This window comes from Capricornis sumatraensis, chromosome 2 (genome assembly GCF_032405125.1).
Source record: "Capricornis sumatraensis isolate serow.1 chromosome 2, serow.2, whole genome shotgun sequence".
Lineage (NCBI taxonomy): Eukaryota > Metazoa > Chordata > Mammalia > Artiodactyla > Bovidae > Capricornis > Capricornis sumatraensis.
Genome location: NC_091070.1, coordinates 127,430,790 through 127,457,693, shown reverse-complemented (window position 1 = coordinate 127,457,693; position 26,904 = coordinate 127,430,790). Strand labels below are relative to the sequence as shown.

Genomic DNA, 26,904 nt, shown 5'->3' with positions numbered 1-26,904 from the left:
CGTGAGGCAGTGGGGAATGGAAGTTTTTCAGCCATGAAAGGATGCCTTTGGTCATATTTAGATTTTTGGAAGACTGTTACTTTCCTACAGTGTCATTTCTGACACTGAATATACTAACTAGAAGTGATCTTTTTTTTTCCTTTAAATATAAGGTTAACTTGACCTGTGATTAGAAACAGTTCTATGGTGGGAGCTAAAAGTCTAAAACTGTTAGTTTAAACCTAGTGATTGTTTTTGTTAATGTTGAGAACATAACTACAGGGTAGACCCAAATAATTAAAATACTGTTTTCTGAAGGAAGATCTGTAACAAATTCAGACTTCAGCCACCATAGTGGACAGTTTTCCATGTTTCTGAAATTCCAGAAATTTCCAGGTTCTAGGGAGTTTCTCTTATTTCTATCTCTGCTTTTAAAATGTAATAACTGTATAAGTACTTTAAAGGTCCTGTATATTATATATAGATGACACCACATGTAAACTGGATGTACACAAATAAATTTCTCAGTTGGTTAGACAGTCAAAGAATCTGGCCGTCTGCTCTCCGGGCCTCCATCGGCCACTGTGGCCGCTGGGTCCTCTGTCCCTGTATGGAGCAGCAGCCTGTGTGCACGTGCAGATGTGCACGTCTTTGCACAGGTACAAACACGCCATCACCATCTGGTTCTGAAGTAATGTTTGCTTATCCTAGAGGATTTGGTACTTATTCTTCAGTATGAATGTAATTAAGGTATGCTTTTCAAAGAAAAGTAATAATACTGCCCTCTAAGGAGTCAACGAAGAGTTAGGAAATGACCCAGCTTCTATCTTCTCGCCACTGGGAAAGTGCATTGAGGTTTTTTGGTTTTTTAAACTGAAGTAATGTACTAGCCACTCTCCTCTCCCTTTTTAGCCTCTCTTTCTTCCACTTTTATAGGGGAAAAGAAAGAAATAATTGTTTTGAGTTAAAAGATTATTTTTTTCCAGTTTCTATTCTACTTCATGCATACCTCATTTTATTGCACTTACAAATAGTGTTTTGTTTTTACATGTTGAGGCTCTGTGTCAACGCTGCGGTTTTGGCACCACTGTTGCACCAGCATTTCCTCACTTCATGTCTCCATGTCACATTTTGGTAATTGTTGGAATACTTCAAACCCTCTATCAGTAAAAAGATTACAAATAATGTTAGCACTGTCTAGCAATAACTACGTATTTTTAAATGAAACTATGCAACTTTTTAAAAAGTATTATACTGTTGAACACTGAATAGACTATAATGCAGTGTAAACATAAATTTTCATAGGCGCTGGGAAACCGCAAAGTTTTGTGTGACTCTCTTTATTGTGATATTCACTTTATTGCTGTGGTCTGGATCCCAGCCTGCAGTGTATCTCCAAGGTATAAGCTATATGTAGAAATAAGAGCAACAGTTGTTAAAAATATTGATTAAATGAATAGACATCAGTCAAGGAAAAGAGGTAATGCCTTGAAGAAGTTAAAGCTATTTAATGAGTGTAACTAGGTGTTGATTTTTTTCCCCTCTCCCAAGACTCCTCTGAGTCCACTTCTCATGGAACACTAATCATCTGTCCTGCTTCTCTGATCCATCATTGGAAAAATGAGGTGGAGAAACATGTGAGCCGCAACAGATTACGAGTCTGTCTCTATCACGGGCCAAACCGGAATCAACATGCAAAAGTGTAAGTGCAGAAATGTTGCCGTCAGTATGAGGTATCCGGCGTCTTGGCTGAAGGGTCATGTTGACCTTTGTGTGCTCTCTGGTATTTCATTTAATCAAGGCTGATGGTATTTGTGAAGACCACGGGCACTGTCATCACCAAACAGCCTTCGCCTGTGCTGAGGGATGCATCTTGAGAGGGATTGGTGTTCTGAGCTATATCCCATCGCCAAGCTGCCGTGCAAGTTAGCCTGAGGTGCCTGAATCGTCAGCTAGGCAGTAGCGGAGTTCCCCTGGTAAAAGGAATATGTCACAATTATTTCATGATTGAATATCTGTTTCCAAATTCACATTCTTTTCCTGTTAGTGTAAATGGAACCAACTCAGTCTTAACAGAGCATCTTGATGTAATATTAATGATTAGTTGATATATGCTAGTTAAATGTTTATGGCTGTATTTTTCATATGTGAACCATCTAAGAAGTTTAGATTCAAAAGTTTAGGATTAAACCTAACTGAATTCCTAAAGGGGGATGACCAGGAAGGAGGAAAGAAAATGTTTCCCGAGATGGTGGTTGTAGTCCTGTTCTTTGTCTTTTGGTTTTAAAGGACCTGTTTTTTGTTCTTAATTATGATATGATGGTCTGGATTGAATACTTGCTGATCTAGTCAAGAACTGAGTTGTTTTTCCATCTGAGTAATCTCTCTCCCCAACCTCTGATACTGGATATTTTATCTCTTAAAGAACAACACAGTAGTCTCTCCGGGGTGAGTTGCCAGAATGGTGATCCTAAGTCCTAAGGGCACACCAGCTCTCATGACTGGTAGTCATTTCAGCAGACGAAAGGAATCAGGGCAGTAGTGGCCATCCTGCACGCCTTCTGTAGCATGGAGTACTATAGATTTTTGTTTAGAAGTCAGTTCCATCTTATATGATTTGCATTTTGATTGTACTGGGTTTGGTGTCCTGAATACACTAGCTGACTGATGGGAATCATTCTCAATCATACATCTTTATATGATGCTAAGGCAACAAGTAGGCATCACTGCCTGTCCAAATTCGCGTGTCATCTTTATCGAAAGTGTTACTGAAGTTCTCTCAGGTACACAATATTAAGCTTCCTTGGAGAAAGATTTGTGCTTTTCATTAAGAATCTTTACATGTAAAGAGTATAGGCGAGGTGAGCTGAAAGTGTACAGCATGTATTTTTGTGCCCAAATGTCAAAGCTAGATGAATGGGTTTTCATGAATCCATTACAGAACAATGAGGAGAAAGCACCATTGATATAAGATGAACAGTACTTCATAGTTTTCTTACTTCCCTGGGACTTTAGAATCATCTGTGTCAAATTAACTAAATATTAAATTCCAATCCTGCCCAACTTTCTGTTCTTGTCAGATCTCATCAAGCTTAATTTGACCTCAGCCAGAGATGATCCTTTGTGACTTGGCTGGGAAGAGGGGGGCTCTTCTAGTTACAGTGAGTAGTCTGTAAAAATGACCAGTGGTAGGTGATAAGGAAGTCAGGTGTGTAAAATTTACCTCTTCAGGGTGTGTGTGTGTGTGAATTGACACAAATTAATGAGTTCTGCTGGAGGGATTTTTGTGAAGGAAATCAACTCTGTCTCGCTTTGTCAGAACCATGCTGGATGGTTTACCATTTGCTTTGTTTTATATCTGCAGCCTCTCCACATATGACATCGTGATCACCACCTACAGCCTCCTGGCCAAGGAGATTCCCACAGCAAAACAAGATGAAAAAATCCCGGGTGCAAACCCCAGTGTGGAGGTGAGGCATGGACCCTGCTGGGGAAGTAGGGTCAGAACTGCAGATTGTTTAACAGGAGCCTTTTCACAGCATCAGAGATGGAAAGGTCCCCTCTACTGGGGTCATGAGCATTCGTACCGCTTCTTCTGTGGAAACAGAGTTCTTTCCTCTGTCCCTTCACTTTTACTGTAGGCGTCCTTCTCAGTGCTGAAGGTGGAGATGCAATTTGCTGTTTTTTAGAAATAATGACTACATTGCAGTTGTGCTGATCATGGTGTAAATATAGGGAAGCTTCGCTTGTTGCAGTGTTTGTTTGAGAGTCTGGGGTGTACTCTCAGGATGTGTTTTGTATTCAGCGTCAGGACTAGTATTTTGATATTAAGGCATTATTCCCTGCCTTTACTCCACCTCCCAGGAAAAGGGGTTGCAAAGAAAAAGCCTACAATGGGCCAGAGGCTAAACAATAACCAGGGAAAAAACCTGAATGCTGCTGTGTCCAGCCTAGTCTCAGTTATGTAGGGGCTTTACTGCATAACTCTTATGGGCTTTTCCCCCCTGGAAATGCAGTGTTGTTCCAAAACCTACTCTTTTGCATACACTTTTATTCTTAGTGCAATAGAATATTCACAGCTTCTTGTATTTCAGGTGATCTCTAGAGTGCTTGATTCATGCACCTAACATTCCAGGTTCCTATGCAATATTGCTCTTTGCAGCATGGGACTTTACTTCCATAACCAGTCACATCCACAACTGGGCGTTGTTTTTGCTTTGGCTCCATCCCTTCATTCTTTCTGGAGTTATTTCTCCACTGATCTCCAGTAGCATATTGGGCACCTACCCACCTGGGGAGTTCATCTTTCAGTGTCCTATCTTTTTGCCTTTTCATGCTGTTTGTGGGGTTCTCAAGGCAAGAATACTGAAGTGGTTTGCCATTCCCTTCTCCAGTGGACCACATTGTGTCAGACCTCTCCACCATGACCCTCCCATCTTGGGTGGCCCCACAGGGCATGGCTCTACACGGTATAGCACTGCGCGGCATGGCTCATGGCCACACGGCAGGGCTCGTCTCAAACAGGAGATGGCAGAGGGAATGTCAACATTCTAGGAATCAGTGCACCACAATGCACTGGAATGGATGAATTTAACTCAGGTGACCATTATATCTACTGCTATGGGCAAGAATCCCTTAGAAGAAATGGAGTAGCCCTCATAGTCAACAGAGGAGTCTGAAATGCAGTACTTGGGTGCAGTCTCAAAAATGACAGAATGATCTCTGTTTCCAAGGCAAACCATTCAATATCACATAATCCAAGTCTATGCCCCAACTGGTAATGCTGAATAAGTTGAAGTTGAACAGTTCTATGAAGAAGACCTACAAGACCTTCTAGAACTGACACCCAAAAAAGATGCCCTTTCCATTATAGGGGACTGAAATGCAAATCTAGGAAGTCAAGAGACACCTGGAGTAACAGGCAAATTTGGCCATGGAATACGGAATGAAGCAAGGCAAAGACTAACAGAGTTTTGCTAAGAGAATGCACTGGTCATAGCAAACACCCTCTTCCAACAACACAAGAGACGACTCTACACATGGACATCACCAGATGATCAATACCGAAATCAGATTGATTATATTTTTTGCAGCCAAAGATGGAGAAGCTCTCTACAGTCAGCAAAAACAAGACTCCTTATTGCCAAATTCAGACTTAAATTGAAGAAAGTAGGGAAAACCACTAGACCATTCAAGTATGACCTAAATCAAATCCCTTACGATTATACAGTGCAAGTGAGAAATAGATTCAAGGGATTAGATCTGATAGACAGAGTGCCTGAAGATCTATGGATTGAGGTCCGAGACACTGTGCAGGAGGCAGTGATCAAGACCATCCTCAAGAAAAAGAAACGCAAAAAGGCAAAATGGTTGTCTGAGGAGTCCTTACAAATAGCTGAGAAAAGAAGAGAAGCAAAAGGCAAAGGAGGAAAGGAAAGATATACCCATTTGAATGCAGAGTTCCAAAGAACAGCAAGGAGAGATAAGAAAGCCTTCCTCAGTGATCAAGGCAAAGAAATAGAGAAAAACAATAGAATGGGAAAGACTAAAGATCTCTTCAAGAAAATTAGAGATACCAAGGGAATATTTCATGCAAGGATGGGCACAATAAAGGGCAGAAATAGTATGGACCTAACAGAAGCAGAAGATATTGAGAAGAGGTGGCAAGAATACACAGAAGAACTATACAAAAAAGATCTTCATGACTCAGATAACCATGATGGTGTGATCACTCATCTAGAGCCAGACATCCTGGAGTGGGCCTTAGGAAACATCACTATGAACAAAGCTAGTGGAGGTGATGGAATTCCAGTTGACCTATTTCAAATCCTAAAAGATGATGTTGTGAAAGTGCTGCATTCAATATGCCAGCAGATTTGGAAAACTCAGGAGTGGCCACAGGACTGGAAAAGGTCAGTTTTCATTCCAATCCCTAAGAAAGGCAATCCCAAAGAATGTTCAGACTACCACACAATTGCACTCATCTCACACGCTAGCAAAAGTAATGCTCAGAATCCTCCAAGCCAGGCTTTAACACTACTTGAACCATAAACTTCCAGACATTCAAGCTGTATTTAGAAAAGTCAGAGGAAGCAGAGATCAAATTGCCAACACCTGTTGGATCATCGAAAAAGCAAGAGAGTTCCAGAAAAACATCTCTTCTGCTAAATTGACTACAACAAAGCCTTTGACTGTGGATCACAACAAACTGTAAAATTCTTCAAGAGATGGGAATACCAGACCACCTGACCTGCCTCCTGAGAAATCTGTATGCCTGTCAAGAAGCAACAGTTAGAACCAGACATGGAACAACAGATTGGTTCCAAATCGGGAAAGGAGTATGTCAAGGCTGTATATTGTCACCCTGCTTATTTAACATATATGTAGAGTACATCATGTGAAATGGTGAGCTGGATGAAGCATAAGCTGGAATCAAGATTGCCGGGAGAAATACCAGTAACCTCAGGTATGCAGATGAGACTACCCTTATGGCAGAAAGTGAAGAAGAACTAAATTTTGAAAGTGAAAGAGGAGAGTGAAAATATTGGCTTAAAACTCAACATTTAGAAAACTAAGATCATGGCATCTGGTCCCATCACTTCATGGCAAATAGATGGGGAAACAGTGGAAACAGTGAGAGACTTTATTTTGGGGGCTCCAAAATCACTGCAGATGGTGACTGCAGCCATGAAATTAAAAGATGCTTACTCCTTGGAAGAAAAGCTGTGACCAACCTAGACAGCATATTAAAAAGCAGAGACATTACTTTGCCAACCAAGGTCTGTCTAGTCAAAGCTGTGGTTTTTCCAGTAATCACGTATGGATGTGAGAGTTGGACTATAAAGAAAGTTGAGCGGCAAAGAACTGATGCTTTTGAACTGTGGTGCTGGAGAAGACTTTTAAGAGTCCCTTGGACTGCAAGGAGATCCAACTAGTCCATCCTAAAGGAGATCAGTCCTGAATATTCACTGGAAGGACTAATGCTGAAGCTGAAACTCCAATCCTTTTGCCACCTAATGTGAAGAACTGCCTCATTTGAAAAGACCCTGATCCTGGGAAGGATTGAAGGCAGGAGGAGAAGGGGATGACAGAGGATGAGATGGTTGGATGCCATCACCGACTTGATGGACATGAATGAGTAAACTCTGGGAGTTGGTGATGGACAGGGAACTGGTGTGCTCCAGCCCATGGGGTCACAAAGAGTCGGACAGGACTGAGTGACTGAACTGACTAGAGTGCTTACCCATCTCATGACCAGCTCTGCCTTCTTGCAGATGATTAACTTTTCAGATTCCTCAATGGTTTCTCTTAGCTTTCAGGTTAAAACCTTCATTCCTTTAAATGATTTTTTACGCCTTGTACAGTCTTGCCCTTCCTGAGTGTCCCTTGTCCAATACCTGCCCGCCTCCCTGAGCAGGGGCACCCCATGCTCAGCTGTACCAAGGGCTGTACTTCCCTCCATACTCTGTTGTGCTGTTGAGCCGTTCTCCCTCTGAATGGAGTGCTTTGCTGTCCTCTGTGCTCAAATGCATCTCCTGGCACCTACTGCTGGCTTATACCTTGACACTCCATTCATTCTGCAAATACTGAGTATCTACCATGTACCAGATGCTATTTTCAGGTAAACAGCAGTGAGCAAGACCCTACTAGATTCCTGCTGTTCTGTATTAAATCATCTATAGGACTTGCTGTATATACATTGTATATAATGATCTTTATGCTTGTGTTATTTTTCTGCCCCGCTAGATTGTGAGCTCCTTGAAGAGAGGAAATGATCTTTGTGTCTGGCTTAGTATCTTACATGTAAAAGGAGACTTTTAGGGAGTTTTCCTGGTGACCCAGGGGTTAAGACTGCACACTTCCACTGCAGGGGGCATGGGTTTGATCTCTGATTGGGGAACTGAGACCACGCATGCTATGTGGTACAGCCAGAAAAGAAAACAAGTAGACTTTCAGTAAATTTTTAGTGAACTATTGTAAATTTAGGGAAAGTGAGTAAATATTTTATTGATTGAATGACTTTGCAGCCTCGACAGCTAGAGTATCCCTTACCTGTGGCCATTGCTCAAAAGTGGGTTGAAAGAATACAGAAAACTAAAATTAGGAAACATTTTACCCTTAAACATCTTATGCTCAACAATGGGGATGTCAAGTGGCTTGTTTATTTGTATTCATTGAATTTCTGCTCTTGGTTTCTTAAGCTTAATCCTTATTTCAATGTGTACCTGGAACTTGAAGATAACAGTGAGTCTTTGAAGTTTGCTTATTTCCCCTTATTCCTGGAAGATACACATGTTTTCCTGTATTTTTGCTAGATTTCACTTGTGTTTCTTCCAGAGTACGTCATCACCTTTGCTTCGAGTAGTGTGGGCTCGAATCATATTGGATGAAGCTCACAATGTTAAGAATCCCCGGGTACAGACTTCCATGGCCGTGTGTAAACTCCAGGCCCAAGCCCGTTGGGCTGTCACAGGAACCCCAATTCAGAACAACTTGTTGGACATGTATTCACTGCTGAAGTGAGTAAACTCTTTGAGATGAGGTAGATGTGAGCCCTGTCAGTAACCCTTCCTGATTATTTCATGTCTCGTCTCAGCCATGTGCACACCAGGTTAGCGTGTGTAGCAGGTGAGAAATCTGTCACCATGTAAAGGACAAGGGAATTAATATCTATGAGAGTATCACCTGTTGATTGACTGGCTGATACAGGACTTTCATGACATGCAGTCCTCCTATGTGGAAGAATACAGGACCAGTTAAATTAAAGGAAACGGAAGTCACTTTCTTTGGTCCTAGTAATGTTTTGAGCTACTTTTGCTTGAAAACATGTGGCCTGAGGTCAGGGCTACAATTTATTTCAAGCAAACAGAAAAGAATGCTGATTTTTAAATATTTGCTTTTATTTAAGTCAGCTCATGAGAGGATATAGAATTTCTGTATTAGCCTTTGAACCTTTAGGAATGAATTCTAGCTATTGGTTATATGTCCTATTGTGATGATATAGACAAATTTAATGGGAAAGGGCACATTTTTATAATGTGGTTTTATGATGTGGTTATTGACTTGGATCGTTTTGCTCTGTCTAGCAGAGCTTTGCTATGAAATTCACTTTTAACATTGATTGGGATGACATGTAAAACCTAATTTGCTTTTCATCTTATGTCTGTCTTTGACTCTGTCCTCCATCCTCCCATGCTTCTTTCCTGTTCTCTAATGAAAAAGATTTCTCCGTTGTTCTCCATTTGATGAGTTTAATCTGTGGAAGAGTCAAGTAGACAATGGCTCAAAGAAAGGAGGAGAACGGTTAAATATCTTAACCAGGAGCCTTTTGCTGAGGAGAACAAAGGACCAGCTGGACTCCACCGGCAAGCCCTTGGTAATCCCATTGACGCTTGTCCCTGGGTGGATGTGGGGGGTGGTCAGGAAGGAGGGGACCACGGCCTGACTCTGCTTGCACTGCCTTGGCCTTTGCTTCAGGAGCCTCTGAGTCTCCCATGTTCCTACACAGAGGCCCTTGCGTTGTTGTCCTGCCCCCGGGGTCATAGCTGGCCTGTTTTGTGGTGTGTTAGTACTCTTGCCTGGAAAATCCCATGGATGGAGGATCCTGGTGGGCTGCAGTCCATGGGGTCGCAACTGAGAGACTTCACTTTCACTTTTCACTTTCATGCATTGGAGAAGGAAATGGCAACCCACTCCAGTGTTCTTGCCTGGAGAATCCCAGGGACGGCGGAGCCTGGTGGACTGCCATCTATGGGGTCACACAGAGTCGGACACGACTGAAGTGACTTAGCAGCAGCAGCAGCAGCAGAGCCATTCTGCTTTCAGGGGAGGGCGGGAGCTGCCATCCAAGGGTTCACTAGATTTCCAGTGTGAGCTCTGGGGGACATGCTCTGTAATATTCAGTTAATTTGTAAAACTTCATTGCAGCTACTTTTGTCTTTTACTCTTCCAGGTGGTGCTGCCCCAGCGTAAATTTCAGTTGCACCATTTAAAACTCTCTGAAGATGAAGAGACTGTTTATAGTGTCCTTTTTGCAAGATCGAGGTATGTGCTGTGAAGAAGCACCTTCTCACAGCTGTTGTTTTATTCTTGTTCTTGCTTGGGATTGAATCAAGGTTCTTCTAACTGCAATTACGGTATTGTTGACAAGCTGAATATCTGTGTTCCTTTTTAAAAAAGCTCCCTTGTTCTCTCACCTCAGCCGCAGCTCACCTTTATCTCATATACACTGTGAACCTGTTCACTGGCTGTCTTGCATGGAAGGTCTAGGGTGTGCACACTGTCACCAGGTCTTTCTGGTCGCTGTGGGGCTGTATTAGGAAAGTATTGGCCAACCTAGTACATCTCTTTGACCTTTGACCTGTTATCCAGCCTCCCACCAGAGCTTTTAAGAAGCTGTTCATCAAACCTTCCAAAATGATTAAGTTTTTTCTCTTTGTAGATCTTATATTTATTAATAAACATTTTAATATTAATCTTAACTAATTAATGTATTACGGTTACATATTTAATATTAAATTGATATAGAATATAATGCTAATAGTTTATAGTATCAATAAGCTTAATACTTATTACTCATTTTTTTTTTTAAATTTTTACTTTATTTTACTTTACAATACTGTATTGGTTTTGCCATACATTGACATGAATCCACCACGGGTGTACATGCATTCCCAAACATGAATCCCCCTCCCACCTTTATTACTCATTTTTAAATGGCTTAGCTTTTAAAGTAATTATTTTTATTACCTTTGGCCAGTGCTTGCTGTGAGCCTGCCTTCATTTAACAAGTCCACTTTTCCACTGCTTTTTTTTTTTCCACTGCTTTTTAAGTTAACTTATTTTCGGCTGTGGTGGGTCTTCGCTGTTGAACGTAGGCTTTCTCTAACTGGAGCAGTTGGGAGCTGCTCTTCCTTGTGGAGCACTGGCTTCTCATTTCGGTGGTGTCTCTGTTGCAGAGCACGGGCTCACGGGCTAAAGCGTGCCGGCCCAGTAGTTGGGGCACACAGGCTTGGTTGCCCCGCTGCATGTGGGATCTTCCCAGAGCAGGGACTGAACTCGTGTCCCCTACATTGGCAGGTGGGTCCTTAACCACTGGACCACCAGGGAGGTCCAACAAGTCCACTTTTACAATTTTTCAAGGTCCTACCACTATCGCAGTTCAGCAGTGACCATGGTAAACCTGTTTGGTCTTAGTGACCGTTATATGTGCATTTTGTTTCTTGATGAGGCAGGTTGGCTCTGCAGTACTATCTAAAAAGACATGAAAGTGGGAGCAACCAGTCTGGAAGAAGCCCTGACAACCCATTCGATAGAGGTGAGCAGTGGGACACTTCTACATAGAGACTCATGAAAGTTTGGATGCAGATTTGGTAAACTTACAGAAATGGGTGGGGCGGGGGGGGGGTGGTCATGAATTCTTGATAGCAGAGACTTGACCTTAGCTTGGAACCTCAAACTAAAGTAAAATATAATCTGCAAGCACCAGACCTGGTGATGTAAGCTTGTTTTTAGTTATTTCCAAAATCTGTTTTATTAAAATGCAGATACAATAGGTCTGTAGAGAAAATGAGTATTTCGTTTTTCTTCATTAGTAGAGAAGTGAGTTACAACTGTGTTATTGAACCTCAGATCAAAGAAGGTTTCAAATCTCCTCATTTAGTTCAGGGTTCTTCCCCATGTTTCTGTTTTAAACATTGTCCTATTTGCTGTGTCTGTTTTCCTTCTTGGAAGTGGCCCAGGAGTTTGGGTCCAGCGGGCCTGGGCCCTCCATGGCAGCCACCTGGGCGACCTCCAGCACCGTCCACATACTGTCACAGCTGCTGAGGCTCCGCCAGTGCTGCTGCCACCTGTCTCTGCTGAAGTCGGTAAGCAGAGGGCCTGTGTGGGGCCCTGAGGGGCTGCGGAGAAGGCTGCCTCTGTCCTGTAGCTGGGCTCAGGCAAGATGGGATTTGAGTGTATTTTGTATGTTGGTGGGGCAGCAAAGAGGAGACTGATTATTTTACTGTATTTTAATTGTTAGTGAGCTTGAGATAATTCCCATAATGTTGAGAACAGTTTTTATTATGTATTTTATTTTTTAAAATAGCTTTATTTTAGAATAGAAAATAGTACCTCATTAAAAAGGAAACCATTTGTGAATACTTTGGAATTTTAGGGTGTCATAAAGCTAATAAGTCTAGTTATGAAAACTCAAGTATTTATACAATTGGAAAAGTTGTCTGTACAATGGATAGAGACATTCATAATTAAGAAGAATATGTTACAGGCAGAACACTGTGACATAAATTGGAATAATATGTTTTTGAATTTGTTCTCTAGAGTAATGGAAATAAGAGCAAAAATAAACAAATGGGACCTAATTAAACTTAAAAGGTTTTGCAAAGCAAAAGAAACCGTAAACAAAATGAAAAGACAACCTATGGACTGGGACAAAATATTTGCAAACAATGCCACTGACTAGGGATTAATTTCCAAAATACACAAATAACTCATAAGGTAATATCAAAAAGCCAAACCATCCAGTCAAAAAATGGGCAGAAGATCCACATAGACATTTCTCCAAAGAAGACATACAGATGACCAACAGATGCATTGAAAGATACTCAATATTTCTAATGATTAGAGAAATGCAAATCAAAACCACAATGAGGTACCGCCTTATAACTGCTCAGAATGGCTATCATTAAAAAGTCTACAAATAATGCTGGAGATGGTGTGGAGAGAAAGGAACCATTCTACCCTGTTGGTGAGAATGTAAATGGGTGCGGCCACTATGGAACATAGCATGGAGGTTCGTTCAGTTCAGTTCAGTTACCACACCATCCAGCAATTGTACTCCTGGGCACATGCCAGAGAAAACTACTTCAAAAACGTACATGCACCCCAGTGTTCATAGTAACACTATTTACAGTAGCCAAGGTGTAGAGGCAACCTAAATGTCCATCAACAGAATAATGGAGAAAAAAGATGTGGTGTGTATACATATATATATATGTACAAATATGCATACATACATACATACATACATACAATGAAATATTAGTCAAAAGAATGAAATAATGCCATTTGCAGCAACAGGGATGGACCTAGAGAGTTCATATTAAGTAAGAGAAAGACAACTGCAATCCAAAAAGATGATATGGATGAACTTATTTACAAAGCAGAAATAGTCTCACAGACATAGAAAACAAACTTACAGTTACCAAAGGGGATAGCAGAGGGCTAGGAGGAAGAATAAATTAGGAGTTTGAGGTTAACATATTCATACTACTATATACTGAATAGGTAACAACAAGGACCTACTCTATAGCACAGGGAGCTAAACTCAGTATCCTATAATATCCTATAATGGAAAAGAGCCTGAAAAAGGATGTATATGTATATAAAACTGAATCACTTTGCTGTATGCTCAAAACTAACAGAACTTTGTAAATTAGCTACAGGCGGCCAGGAAGCGGTCAGGGTTGCTCCCCAGGGCTGTGGGGTTCAGACCCCAAGGTATCACTGTCCAGTTCTCGGGCCGGGGCTTCACGGAGGAGGCCCGCCAGGAGGCCCTGCGGAAGCTCGGCCTCCTGAAGGAGAACTTATGATGGAGCGCGAGCGGGCACGGGGAAGGCAGGGTGGCCCGGTGCGCAGAGCCAAAAACGGATGTGCACATGAGCACAGCACAGCTGCAAAGCCCCAACTGGGTACCCGATTGACGACTAGAGATGAGGGCCTGGGAGTCAGTAGACGAGCTGACCCCCTCCATTCTGCGTCCGAGCTGGGACATCCTTCCATGTGAGAGGGTCCGCGCCACATCTTGTCTTCCCTTTTCCAAGAGCTCAGAGAATAACCTTGAAAACCTACAGGTTTCTATGATTTGTAAATGCCATATGTTTTTTGGATCTAGGAGGAAGGGGATTTAGGTCTGATTTTTTTTTTTTGCTGTTATTGAGTCTCTGATCTAACCTTTAATCCTCGAATGCATGAGAGGAAAGCCAGTGTAGATTTTATACTCATTTCCCTAAGAAAGGGAACTTCCCCTTCTTTTCAAGAAAATAAAGAAGTGCTTGTTCAATTTTCATAGTGTCTTAAAGTACTGTTTTGGTCTTTTGTTAGTTTTTTTAAAGGTGAAAGTATGTTAGCCTGAGATATGCCTTTGTTTCTTGATAAAATTTGGTTTGCCCAGGTTTTTTTTTTTTTTTAATTGAAAATTAAAGCCTTTAGAGTATGATTTGCTGTAATGTTGAGTTATGAGAATGGAATGTAAGGGTTCAGTTTGGAAAAGGGGGTAATTTTAAGAAAGTCATATCAAAGTACAGTCTTTGTTACTGGGAGATATGTGTATGGTCATGTATTGTGTATATACGTGTACATAATGTATGTTTATAGGGACATATATACAGATATCGGAGAAGGTGATGGCACCCCACTCCAGTACTCTTGCCTGGAAAATCCCATGGACAGAGGAGCCTGGTAGGCTGCGGTCCATGGGGTTGTGAAGAGTCGGACACCACTGAGCGGCTTCCCTTTCCCTTTCCCTTTCAATGAAAAAAAGAGAAATGTGTTACTTTTTTTCCTCCTTGGCAGTTAAAATTTATATTATTTTCTCCTTGGTTATCAATGATTCTTTTCTTTATACTCTTTTGAACTTTTCCAGATTTTCTATAATAAGCATATATCATTTTTACAAACAGAAAAAAAAACTACTTAGTACTTGAAAATTTTTTTTACTTAAAAAGTTTTTATTGAAATATTTTTTTGAGGCATTGAAGTAATGTGTCTTTTTTTTTGGTAGTACTGTAAATTATGTCTTGATTATCAATAGCTTAATTTACTATTTTTCTAGCCGGGGCAAATAGCATAATCTTGTAGTCTATCTGGCAATTTTCTAAAAAGTTCCACTTTGGTTTATTTTTGATCTAGTGAGAAAAACTTGTAAGACTTCATTTTAATCTGGGTTTACTCACGGGGGTACTGATGGTAAATTACGAAACATTTTGCCACATGCAGTGTTGAACAGTCAGCACTTTGCAAGTCCCAAGGCTTGCTGCCTCAGTCACCCATTTGCTGTGTCCCCTGTCTGATTCTGCTCAGGCCCTAGATCCAATGGAGCTGAAGAGTGAAGGTCTGGCCCTCTCCCTGGAGGAGCAGCTCAGTGCTTTGACCTTGTCCGAATTCCACGACTCGGAACCGTCTGCCTCCGTTTCCCTTAATGGCAAATGCTTCAAGACGGAGCTTTTTGATGACAAGAGAGAGAGCACCAAGGTAGTATGATTACCTCTATTCTAGTAGAAAGACTTCAACTCCTCGTATTTCCCTGAGAGCGCTGTATTTGTCCAAGTGGGTCCAGCCATTGGATGGCAGAGCTGGAGCTACCAGATGTTAGCTGGTCAAATTCTCCCTCTAGTCCTGAATTCTGGTTTCATTTCATGAATAGAACTGAAGTGGGCTTTCAGAGAGTGGCTTGGGCCCACCTCTCACATCAAGGCAGATTTCTGGCATGGATTCCTGGAGAAAGAGTCTGTCAGGTTTACACTGGCGATGGGGCCTGGGCAAGTGAGCAGTTTGTTTTGGGAAAACCGCAAAGACCTGAGCCTTGAGACAATGTCTTACATCTGAGCGCCAATTGCTTTCCTTTGTTGAGAGGCTTCAATCTGCCAGGTTTGATTGTTACCAGCCTTCTGTCCTCATTAGTCACTCTATTCCCACGGGAGCTGGAGAAGGGAATGGCAAATCACTTCAGTATTCTTACCTTGAGAACCCCATGAACAGTATGAAAAGGCAAAAAGATAAGACACTGAGATGCTTTTGAACTGCGGTGTTGGAGAAGACTCTTGAGAGTCCCTTGGACTGCAAGGAGATCCAACCAGTCCATTCTAAAGGAGATCAGTCCTGGGTATTCATTGGAAGGATTGATGCTAAAGCTGAAACTCCGATACTTTGGCCACCTCATGTGAAGAGTTGACTCATTGGAAAAGACCCTGATGCTGGGAGGGACTAGCGGCAGGAGGAGAAGGGGACGACAGAGGATGAGATGGCTGGGTGGCATCACCGATTCGATGGACATGAGTTTGAGTGAACTCTGGGAGTGGGTGATGGACAGGGAGTCCTTGTGTGCTGCGATTCATGGGGTCGCAAAGAGTTGGACACGACTGAGTGACTGAACTGAACTTAGGAAGGAGGTCACTGCCAAGGGAATGGTGTTACTAAGAGTTAAAGGGCACCCTATGTTGCCAGATTTCAGGCCCTGGCACCCTCAGTTAGCAGATGGGTTGAAACCTCACATTTTTAATAATCTGTGTTCTTCACAACTTGTCTGATACTCGGTTAATGATTCACAAGCCTTCTTAATGTGAGCCCATTAATCATAGTTCAAACCTCTTAAGGTGGTTTCACATAAGGAAGGGAGTTTGTTTGATAACACAAACCAAAACTCACACAGAATGTTATCAGAATTAGTCTACAGCTCACAGACCATAAATCCTGCTCTCCCACTGCATTTTTTTTTTTCTTCAAAATAACCTATGGCTAGGTTTTTCATGTGCCAATTCAAGAACTTTCTATAAGTTGTCAACTTTCTGATTTCTGATAACTTTTTCAAGTTGTCAGAACACCAGGCACTTCATGTACGTGCTTTTTAAATTCCTGTTGATTCAAAATGGTACAGTCCTGTGACTGTCTTCCTGCCCAGTCATGTTCAGATTGGAATGCAGCCTCACGTGGGGGCCTCTACAGGTTACCACTAACGTCACGACAGCATAGAGGGGAAGAGCTAAGCACATCTCCATTGCTCCGGCTCAGCTCATTTTACCCATGAGGAAGCTGAACTCTTCCCTAGGAGTTTCAGGGTGATCTAGCCCTGTGATGGCAAAGTAGGAACGCTGCTTATCTCCTGGTTCCTAGCCTAATGCTCTTCCTCCTCGACCACTCTGGAGAGGAACTCTAGGCCTCTTAGAAACTTTAGAAAGGTCATTCACCTTAGCAGTCAGGAAGAATGAACTCAGTCACTCTTTGAAGTCCTGCCCATGTGTTCTTACTGTCTGATCCTTCATTGACTTGAATGTGCCCTGAGCAGTTGTGGATAAATTGGATTTTCCAGGCAAGAGTACTGGAGTGGGATGCCATTGCCTTCTCCGAAATAGCCAGGGAGCTTGTTGCAAAGCTTGAGCAAGTGTTCCTCAATCTGGAAGGGTTTTCTTCAACACCATCTGCAGCAGGGCTCAGACTAGGTCAGGCTCTTTTACTTTCTCCTTCTGCAAATATTAGGATAGTATCTTCTGTGTCCCGCAGTGTGCTGGGTGCTAAGGGTGCAGATGAACCAGACACATGCCAGCTCTGCCTCCTTGGAGCATCTCTGGTCTTGAAAGCAAGAGATAACTAATAAGCAATTAGTATATAATTTTTTAAAAAGACCATGATAATAGAAAGAAAAGGTGTATAGTTAGTGAACACCTTGGATTGGGGAGGACCTCCAAGAAATGACATTAAGCTGGCACCTAAGGCTGTTCTGAGCAGAGGGAACGGAATGGACAAAGATGAGACAAAGCACAGCTCAGTGGAGGGAGAATGTTGGTATCACCCAAGCATCATTTGGATGTAGTGAAGGATAAGGCTGGAGATGTGAGAGGAAGTGAGAATCTGGGAGGTCATTGTAAGGAGCTTGGGCTTTATTCTCTGTGGGAGGCTACTGGAGGGTCTTCAGTCAGCGAAAGAAAATAAGAAACTGGCATTCTGGAAATAGTCCTCTGGCTGCAAAGAGGAGAGGGAACCAGAGAGGAGTAATACTTAAAGCTGAGAGGCCCTAGGGGAGACTGATTCTTTCATTCAGGGGAGAGAAAATGGAGAAAAGCAAATTTGCTTAAACCTACTTATGTTAATTCAACCTTTTTCCAGATTTCATCTCTGTTGGCAGAATTGGAGGCAGTCCGAAGAAATTCAGGGTCCCAAAAGAGGTAAGTGTGTTATTTCATTATCCAAATGTTGCTTGTAATTATGCAAGAGAGTTGGATATTGTGGATGGTTATAAGTCTTAGCTTTTTATATCAAGGACCTTGAGTCATACTCAGCAGAAAGTACTGAGGTTACAGCACAAATTCCCTATGATTTCTAATTAAAATATTTCTCACACTGGTTGCGAAGGCAATCCTTGGAGGATCTAAGTAAGCTGAGGATCTGAAGAGGGGTTTAAGAGCAGAGAAGAAGCATCTTAAACAAAGCAAGACAATGACAGAGGGAGATGGAGGGAGAGGGGTGTGGTCAGACCGGGAGCCCCCACAGTGCTGGGCGTGTTCCTGAGCTGGGGGCAGGGGGGGGGGCGGGGGGTGCAGGAGGGTCAATCATTGTTTTACTTTACTCTGTGTTACTCACTGCATTTGTAAATCAGAAAGATTTTGATCTAAACACATAAAACTCTAATTAAAGCACAGCATGGGGGGAACAGAGAAACCCTAGAGGCTTACGGTTCTGACTGGCAAGGGGAGGGGCCTGTCCTCCTTTTCTGCAGGAGGACAGACCTCCTCTAGATGAGAACTAGGGCCCCAGATAATCGGAGGCTGCAGCCGTCACTTTAGTTTCACCACCACTTTGTTCTGACTTGTAAGTTGCAGACTGGATATAGAAATAACTGGGAGCATTATAATCTTATGTCACCTAAGTGTGTACCCTTAGGTATCAGAAGGCTTTCCTTCTTCCACATTTGATAACTGAATCGTATGGAAGCCCTTTAGATGAGTTTATTTCATCTGCATCGGTTTTCTGTTTTCTCCTTTCTTCCAGTGTCATTGTCTCGCAGTGGACCAGCATGCTGAAGGTTGCAGCCTTGCATCTTAAAAGATGTGGATTTACTTATGCCACCATCGATGGCTCTGTCAACCCTAAACAGAGAATGGACTTGGTAGAGGCATTTAACAGCCCCAGGGGCCCTCAGGTACGAGCTGATCACAGCTGAGTTCTGTAATTAAGAGCAGATTGTTCCCGATTACACAGAAAATTTTAACATAGCTCATTTGAAAAGTATTCATAGCTTTGATCCCTCCAGGTATTTTTTATTCTTTTGACATTTATCAGGGGTACGTATCAAAGTGTGAAAATACTCTAAGAGTATAAAATATGAAGGTTAAAAAGAGTAAGGACAGAACTGGTTCGGATCAAGAAACTTTGTGGAAAAGGCAAGCCTGGAAGGATGTGTGGAATCTTGATATGAGGAAAGATGGAGGGAAATGGGAGAACAGTCAGTTCAGTTCAGTCGCTCAGTCATGACTGACTCTTTTCGACCCCATGGACTGCAGCATGTCAGTCTTCCCTGTCCATCACCAACTCCTGGAGCCTACTCAAACTCATGTCCGTTGAGTCAGTGATGCCATCCAACCATCTATCTCATCTTCTGTCGTCCCCTTCTCCTCCCACCTTCAATCATTCCCAGCATCGGGGTCTTTTCCAATGAGTCAGCTCTGTGCATCAGGTGGCCAAAGTATTGGAGTTTCAGCTTCAACATCAGTCCTTCCAATGAATATTCAGGACTGGTTTCCTTTAGGATGGATGGGTTGGATCTTCTGGCAGTCCAAGGGACTCTCAAGAGTCTTCTCCAACACCACAGTTCAAAAGCATCAATTCTTCGGTGGTCAGTTTTCTTTATAGTCCAACTCTCATATCTATAAATGACTACTGGAAAAACCATAGCTTTGAGAAGATGGACCTTTGTTGGCAAAGTAATGTCTGCTTTTTGATATGCTGTCTAGGTTGGTCATAGCTTTTCTTCCAAGGAGCTAGCGTCTTTTAATTTCATGGCTGCAGTCACCATCAGCCGTGATTTTGGAGCCCCCCAAAATAAAGTCTCTCACTGTTTCCATCTGTTTGCCATGAAGTGATGGGACATGATGCCATGATCTTAGTTTTCTGAATGTTGAGTTTTAAGTCAGTTTTTTCACTGTCCTCTCAAAGACATCTAGTTATGGATGATGGGAATTTAGGGCTTCCCTCGTGGCTCAGTGGTAAAGAATCTCTTGCCAAGGGGGAGACTTGGGGTTGATCCCTGGGTTGGGAAGATCTGTTGGAGAAGGGAATGGCTACCCACTCCAGTATTCTTGCCTGGGAAATCCCATGGACAGAGGAGCCTGGTGGTCTACAGTCCACGGGATCACAAAGAGTCAGACATGACTGAGCGACCAAACCACAGCTGAGTGATCGGCAGGAGAGTCAAGGCAGTGGTGGGGGACTGGCGGATTAGACAGTATCTGGTTGATGGAAAGTGTACTGCACTGACCAGCCCCAGCACTCTAAATGGTAGTATTCATATATTTGGCAGGCACGCAATTAATGTCTTGCGATTGACTCACCAAAACAAGGTTAAATGAGAATCTTCTCAAAGGTGAGGCAGGGAAAATAGCATCTCAAAGTTTCGAAACAGTGCCTTTATGACTGCAGAAGGAAATTTGATAAGAACATGTTGCTTATTTGTATTGATCTTGGTATTGAACCTGTGAGAGGAGGAGAGATGCTTTATGAGACCGAATCTGTGTAAAGTGAATGGTGTGCTTCCTTTTGAAGGTTATGCTAATTTCTCTCTTGGCTGGAGGTGTCGGTCTCAACCTGACTGGAGGAAACCATCTTTTTCTTCTGGACATGCACTGGTAACAATTATGGACTTTTCTTGAGTTGTCCCTGCATCGCAGGGAGACCAGAGGGGCAGTAAAACCTGACCTCATATGAGTGTGTTCCTTTCATATTGTGGAGGTGCCTCTGTGCATACGTGTGTATACATACAGATCAAAATGGTGTAGGCTGAGTTGATGGCCCTGTATTCCTGACCAGGGAAGGATTCACATGACTATTTAAAATAGTTTGTTCACTTTATTGTTAACCTGATGTCTGTTTCCATGGAAACTGGGAGTAGGGCTTTTTCTCATGGCTAAGAGCTACTTCACTCAACGAAGAGTTTTCTCTCTTCAAAACACCGTATCTCAGACATACTTGTTGACGTCCAAGGAAATCTCAGCATTGGCAAAGAATGAGAACCATTACTCCTAAAGGAAAAGGCAAAGAAATTTTCTAATTATGTTAGATACATGCTTAACACATAGCCTTGGACTCACCGCTCATAGTGTCAACACCAGGAGCATAGCAGCGTCCTTCTTAGATACGAAGCAAATGATTCATGTGTTGCTAGGAGAAAGTATCATAATCTGTCCCAGTTTTGCTTTTTCAGTGATGCCAGTTAGGGATTGCTGCTCCAGGCACCGTTGCCAGGGATTGTCATTTGTTCTCCAGGCAGCCCAGATGGGCACAGACAGGCCCACCTGTTGTTATTTTCCTGGAGAATGTGTTTAGGTCTTACTTGGGACCCCTCCCACCCCCATACATGAGGAAAGCAGAGTTGGAATCATGCTGGCTTCTGAATTGGAGAAATGTTATTCAGGTTTTTAAAGAGGTAAGATGAGAAACTAGTTTGGAATTGAAAAGGAGAATCTAGAAAGAAGGAAACAAATTAAGTCTCCTTATTTGAATCATAGAAAGTTAAAAGTTGAAAAAGGCGTTAGAGGGGACTTTCCTGATGGTCCAGTAGTTAAAAGATTTTGTCTTCCATCGCAGGGGGTGTGGGTTCAATCCCTTTTTGGGGAGCTAAGATCCCGTAAGCCTTGTAGCTAAAAAACCAAAACATAAAGCAAACAGTATTGTAGTAAGTTCAATATAGACTTTAAAAGTGGTCCACAGTTAAAAAAATCTTTAAAAAGATAAAGGCATTAGTGATCATTTGCCAGCCGTCTGATTCCCAAGCCTTTTAGGTTATGGTTAGATGACTAGCCCAGAGTCATCCAGCTAGTTAATGATTGGATTTGAGCATCACTTTAGCCTCTGTTACCTATAGTTTTCAGCTGATGGTGGTGCTAAGAGTTCCTGTTGGAGGCAAATCTGAGCCCAGTTTCTCATGAGAGGGCAAGAAGACATCTGGGAGTCTCCAAGCCCCACATAGACTAGAACAGAGATCTACCAACTTTTTCTATAAATATTTTAGGCTTTGCAAATACATAGGTCTCTGTCACATATTCTTTTTTGTGGATTTTTGGTTGTGAATTTTTTTTTTTTATCAAACTTTTAACAATGTAACAACTATTTCAAACTCAAGAGCCATACAGACAGACTGCAGGCTGGATTTGGCCTGTGGGATTTGCCCACCCCTTGTCGAGGATGTCAGTTCCCCTGAGCTCAAAACCTGTCTTCTCACAGGAATCCATCACTTGAAGATCAAGCTTGTGACCGAATCTACCGAGTAGGGCAGCAAAAAGATGTCATCATACATAAGTAAGTATGTAAAGGTCTCCTGGGGCCAAGATCTGCTCCTGTGAAAATCTTTCTTGGTAGTGTTTTAACAGAATGTAAAGTATTTGGTGGTCACTGTACTGATGGTTTTTGTGGGGCTCATCCTCCTTGGCACTCATGGTCAGGAAGGGAACACTAGCAATTTGGGGGTAACCTTGGAGCTGGTCCCTGCAGAAGAAAACTTAAGTACAGTGATGAGCCTTATCTCAGTCAAGGCTGCCCATGAAAGGACCCTCCTCTCTCTCTCTCTGTCTTTCGCTTTTATTTCGACATAACTTCAGACATAGAAAAGAATGTAGGAATTCTTACAAAAATACCCCAGAGTTCTCGATTGTAAGAATAATACCAAACGATTCCTGACTGCTGTGACATTTGTGTGTGTATGTGTAAGCTTTTTTCTGGACCATTTGACAGTAAGTTGCAGACATGATGTTCATTTACCTCTAAATACTAAAATAGGCACTTTCTAAAAATGACATCTCTTACATAATCACAATAAAGTTATCAAAACCAGGATGTTAACAATGATACAATACTATCATCTGATCTGTGGACCTTATTCAGTTTTGCCACTTGTTCCAGTGATGCCCTTCCCAGCAAAAGGTCCTGCATGGCATTCAGTTCTTCTCACTCTCCTGTCCTCTTTAATCTGGAACAACACTTCAGTCTCTCTTTGTGTTTTATGACTGTGACATTTTTAAAGTGCACAGGATAGTTATTTTGTAGAGTGTCCCTCTACGTGAGACCCTCCTCTTTTTATTTTTTTAATTTATTTTTTAAAAATTATTTATTTATTTATTTTATTATTTATTTTTTTTTAAATTTTAAAATCTTTAATTCTTACATGTGTTCCCAAACATGAACCCCCCTCCCACCTCCCTCCCCATAACATCTCAGTGGGTCATCCCCATGCACCAACCCCAAGCATGCTGTATCCTGCGTCAGACATGGACTGGCGATTCAATTCTTACATGATAGTATACATGATAGAATGCCATTCTCCAAAATCATCCCACCCTCTCCCTCTCCCTCTGAGTCCAAAAGTCTGTTATACACAGCTGTGTCTTTTTTCCTGTCTTGCATACAGGGTCGTCATTGCCATCTTTCTAGATTCCATATATATGTGTTAGTATACTGTATTGGTGTTTTTCTTTCTGGCTTACTTCACTCTGTATAATCGGCTCTAGTTTCATCCATCTCATCAGAACTGATTCAAATGAATTCTTTTTAATGGCTATGTAATACTCCATTGTGTATATGTACCACAGCTTTCTTCCCTCCTCTTTTTAAAAACAATGACAGAACCTGCCTTAACAGTGCAATCCAGCCCAGTTATGGATGGCTTTCCTTCATCTTCATGGCCAAGTTTCTTGAAGAATTAGAAATCATTGTCTCTCTTTACTTATTTCCCATTCATTCCTCAGCCTGTATGAACTGGCTTTCACCCTGTCACGTCACTGAAGCTGCTCTTGCTAACAGGACCAATGAATTCCAAAATGTGCCAAGTACAGCAGTTGTGTCCGTTGTTCTGTCTTTAGCTCTCTTCTCAGCTTACTTTGTATGCACCTCTCTCAATAATCCTATCTACTCCAGCAAGTCCAAAATCTATACCATCAGTTCCAAGGTCTCCTCACCTTCAGGCCCAGATATCCAAATCCCCGCAAAATGTATGAATCCAAGTGTCCACATCCACACCCATTATTCATCTACTCTTGGATTTATCTCATTCATCTCAAAAAAATGAATACCTATCAGGCTTCCCAGGTGGCTTAGTGGTAAAGAACTCTCCTGCAATGCAGGAGACCTGGGTTTGATTCCTGGGTTGGGAAGATTCTCTGAAGAAGGTAATGGCAACCCACTCCAGTATTCTTGCTTGGGAAATACCATGGACAGAGGAGCCTGGCAGAATGTAGTCCATGAGGTTGCAAAGAGTCAGATACGACCTCACAACTAAACAGACAACAAAAGTGGGGAGTCCCCATGTAGCAAGTACTGTTACATGCTCCAGGGACTCACAGTACCACATGCTGAGATTGTTTCTCCCTACTTCCCCGTATCTATTGATTCTTCTGAATTCCTTATCTTTGTGAATAGTGCCAGTATTTTTATCTAATCATGGAGCCAAAACCAGACTCCAGGTGCTTACTTTTCACAAACCATGTCCATTCGTTTTATTTCCTAGATGTTTCTTATAACCATCCCTTTCTTCCCATCCACTGCCATTTCCTTCTTTCAACTCTTAAGCTTCTTGTTGTCACAGGAGTGGTCGCTCCTGATCCAGCCCCCACCAGTCTCCTGAGCTTCTGTCGTTGTGGTACAACGTAGTGTTTGACTTTTGCCCTGGCCGGATTGGATGACCTCCCCAAGCTTACCATGTTCCAAAACTTGGCAAAGGTTTTGTTTCTTTTTTCTAAATATAAGTGGTTACTTTATAGCTTAAACATGTAACCATACTCCTGCTTCCTCTGAGGCTCAGATGGTAAAGAACCTGCCTCTGACTTAGGAGACCTGAGTTAGGTCCTTGGGTCAGGAAGATCTCCTGGAGAAGGGAATGGCAACCCACTCCAGTATTCTTGCCTGGAGGATTCCATGGACAGGGAAGCCTGGCAGGCTATAGTCCATGGCATCGCAGAGAGTTGGACAATTTCTCTATTCCATTCATTCTGTTTTTTTCTTTGTTGTTATTTTTAATTTTACTGATGTACAGTTGCTTTACAGTGTTTGTTAATTTCTGCTGTATAGCAAAAGTGGCAGTTATATATATTCTTTTTCGTATTTTCCCTTTTGGTTTATCACAGGACATTGAATATAATTCCCTATGCTATACCGCAGGACTTTGCTGTTTATCCATCATATAATAGTTTGCCTCTGCTAACCCCAAACTCCCAAGCCATCCCTCTTCCACCCCCACCCTCCTTGGCAACCACAAGCCTGTTCTCTATACCTGTGAGTCTATTTCTGTTTCATAGATATGTTCATTTCTGTTGTGTTCTAGGCTCCACATATAAGTGATATCATGTGGTATATTTGTCTCTTTCTGGTTTAGTACGATAATCTCTAGATCCATCCATGTTGCTGCACATGTTAGCCCTGGTTTTATACATGTTCCCATTCCCTGGGATGCCCTCCCCACTGTTCCATCTGGCAAACCCTTGCTCATCCTACAAGTCGCATGAAGAATTAACCCGTCAATGGGGTTGTCCCTGAATAGCCCAGACAGATTTCCTTTAACTCGTCTTGTACAGTGGACATATTTCCATTAGAGCGGTTCCCAGGGCATATCACTATTCTTGCTGTTTATTTTCATGTCTCTGTCTTGTGTTCTCTGACTGCACGAGCATGTTCGTCTCTATGTTCTCTGGCATGGTGCGTGACATATAGTGAATCTCCATCAGTACTTGTTGATTGAGTGAAGAAAGGACAACAGTGGCATTTCCTCAACTGGTCAAACCTGTTTTCAGTGTGAATTAGCCATGAAATAAGACACTCTGTACTTTAACCAGTACACATTCCTAGCAGAAGCCTGATAGCTTTAGACCTTCTGACCTTCCCAAGGTGGAGCTTCTTGTGTGAAAGCTGGATCTCTACAATTTTTATTTTTGGGGGTTGGCATATTCCCTGGTGGCTCAGTTGGTAGAGAATCCGCCTGCAATGCAAGAGACCTGGGTTCGATCCCTGGGTTGGCAAGATCCCCTTGAGGAGGGCATGGCAACCCACTTCAGTATTCTTGCCTGGAGAATCCTCAAGGACAGAGGAGCCTGTCAGGCTGCAGTTCATGGGGTCGGAAAATCGGACATGACTGAGTGACTAGGCACATATCTCTTGTGATTCTGGCGTTTCTCAATTATTTCAGCTTTGAAAAGAAATGAAAAATCAGTCTGAGTTCAGATCACTTTAAACGGATGTATATATTTAGTCTAAGTTGTTTAGGTTTAGTTATTAATCAAACCTAAGGAAAAACAGAGGAGGAATTCTTTAAAAACTAAGCATGCATAGAAGGTTGAATATTTCTTTAGATATGCTGCTTTGGGGTTCTGATTATTTGCTTGTCTGTTTCTCAGATTTGTCTGCGAGGGAACAGTGGAAGAGAAGATCTTGCAACTCCAAGAAAAAAAGAAAGATTTAGCCAAACAGATTCTATCAGGATCTGGAGAATTTGTCACCAAGCTCTCCTTGGCTGACCTCAAAGTCCTTTTTGGGATCTAACTTCCTGTTTTTCAAGCTCAGAATAGTGCCACTGCTGGTTTGTACTAGGATCTGGGGGGAACAACTTAACCCTGGTCCTTTGAGCTCTCCTTGGCTTTCAGTTTCACCTTCAAGCCTGATGCCATGCCCTTCTCCAAGCGAGGATGAATTATCATGTTAACCAGATAGTTAACCAGTCATGTTAACCAATCAGCGTATTAAATAAAATCAATAAAGTACTTTGGATAAACAGCCCTGGGAGAGTTGTACCTAAGCTTCAGTAAAAACTTAAAAAGCCCTCTGTGCCTTTTTCTTCTCAGCTAATGGGGACCCCATGTTACTGCCTTTTCTAACACAGACTCCCTCCCATCTCTTCAATTCCTACCAATAAGGCTACTCCTATAACCATCTCTTCTAGACCATTTTTCTAGATTTCAC

General features: G+C 42.2%; 1 protein-coding gene across 1 annotated transcript in view; it reads left to right on the top strand.

Annotated features, from left to right (window-relative positions):
- The window catches only part of TTF2 (transcription termination factor 2), a 51,586-nt gene extending 24,941 nt beyond the window's left edge, over positions 1–26,645 (top strand). Inside the window, exons 11-23 of the mRNA XM_068965678.1 lie at positions 1,531–1,681; positions 3,344–3,449; positions 8,317–8,498; positions 9,202–9,355; positions 9,932–10,023; positions 11,214–11,296; positions 11,713–11,846; positions 15,061–15,231; positions 17,860–17,918; positions 18,742–18,892; positions 20,512–20,594; positions 22,189–22,263; positions 26,343–26,645. Of these exons, the coding sequence (XP_068821779.1) occupies positions 1,531–1,681; positions 3,344–3,449; positions 8,317–8,498; positions 9,202–9,355; positions 9,932–10,023; positions 11,214–11,296; positions 11,713–11,846; positions 15,061–15,231; positions 17,860–17,918; positions 18,742–18,892; positions 20,512–20,594; positions 22,189–22,263; positions 26,343–26,487 (1,586 nt within the window). The 3' untranslated portion in view covers positions 26,488–26,645. The remainder of the gene's footprint in view (positions 1–1,530; positions 1,682–3,343; positions 3,450–8,316; positions 8,499–9,201; positions 9,356–9,931; positions 10,024–11,213; positions 11,297–11,712; positions 11,847–15,060; positions 15,232–17,859; positions 17,919–18,741; positions 18,893–20,511; positions 20,595–22,188; positions 22,264–26,342) is intronic.
- Positions 26,646–26,904: the final 259 nt, after the last annotated feature.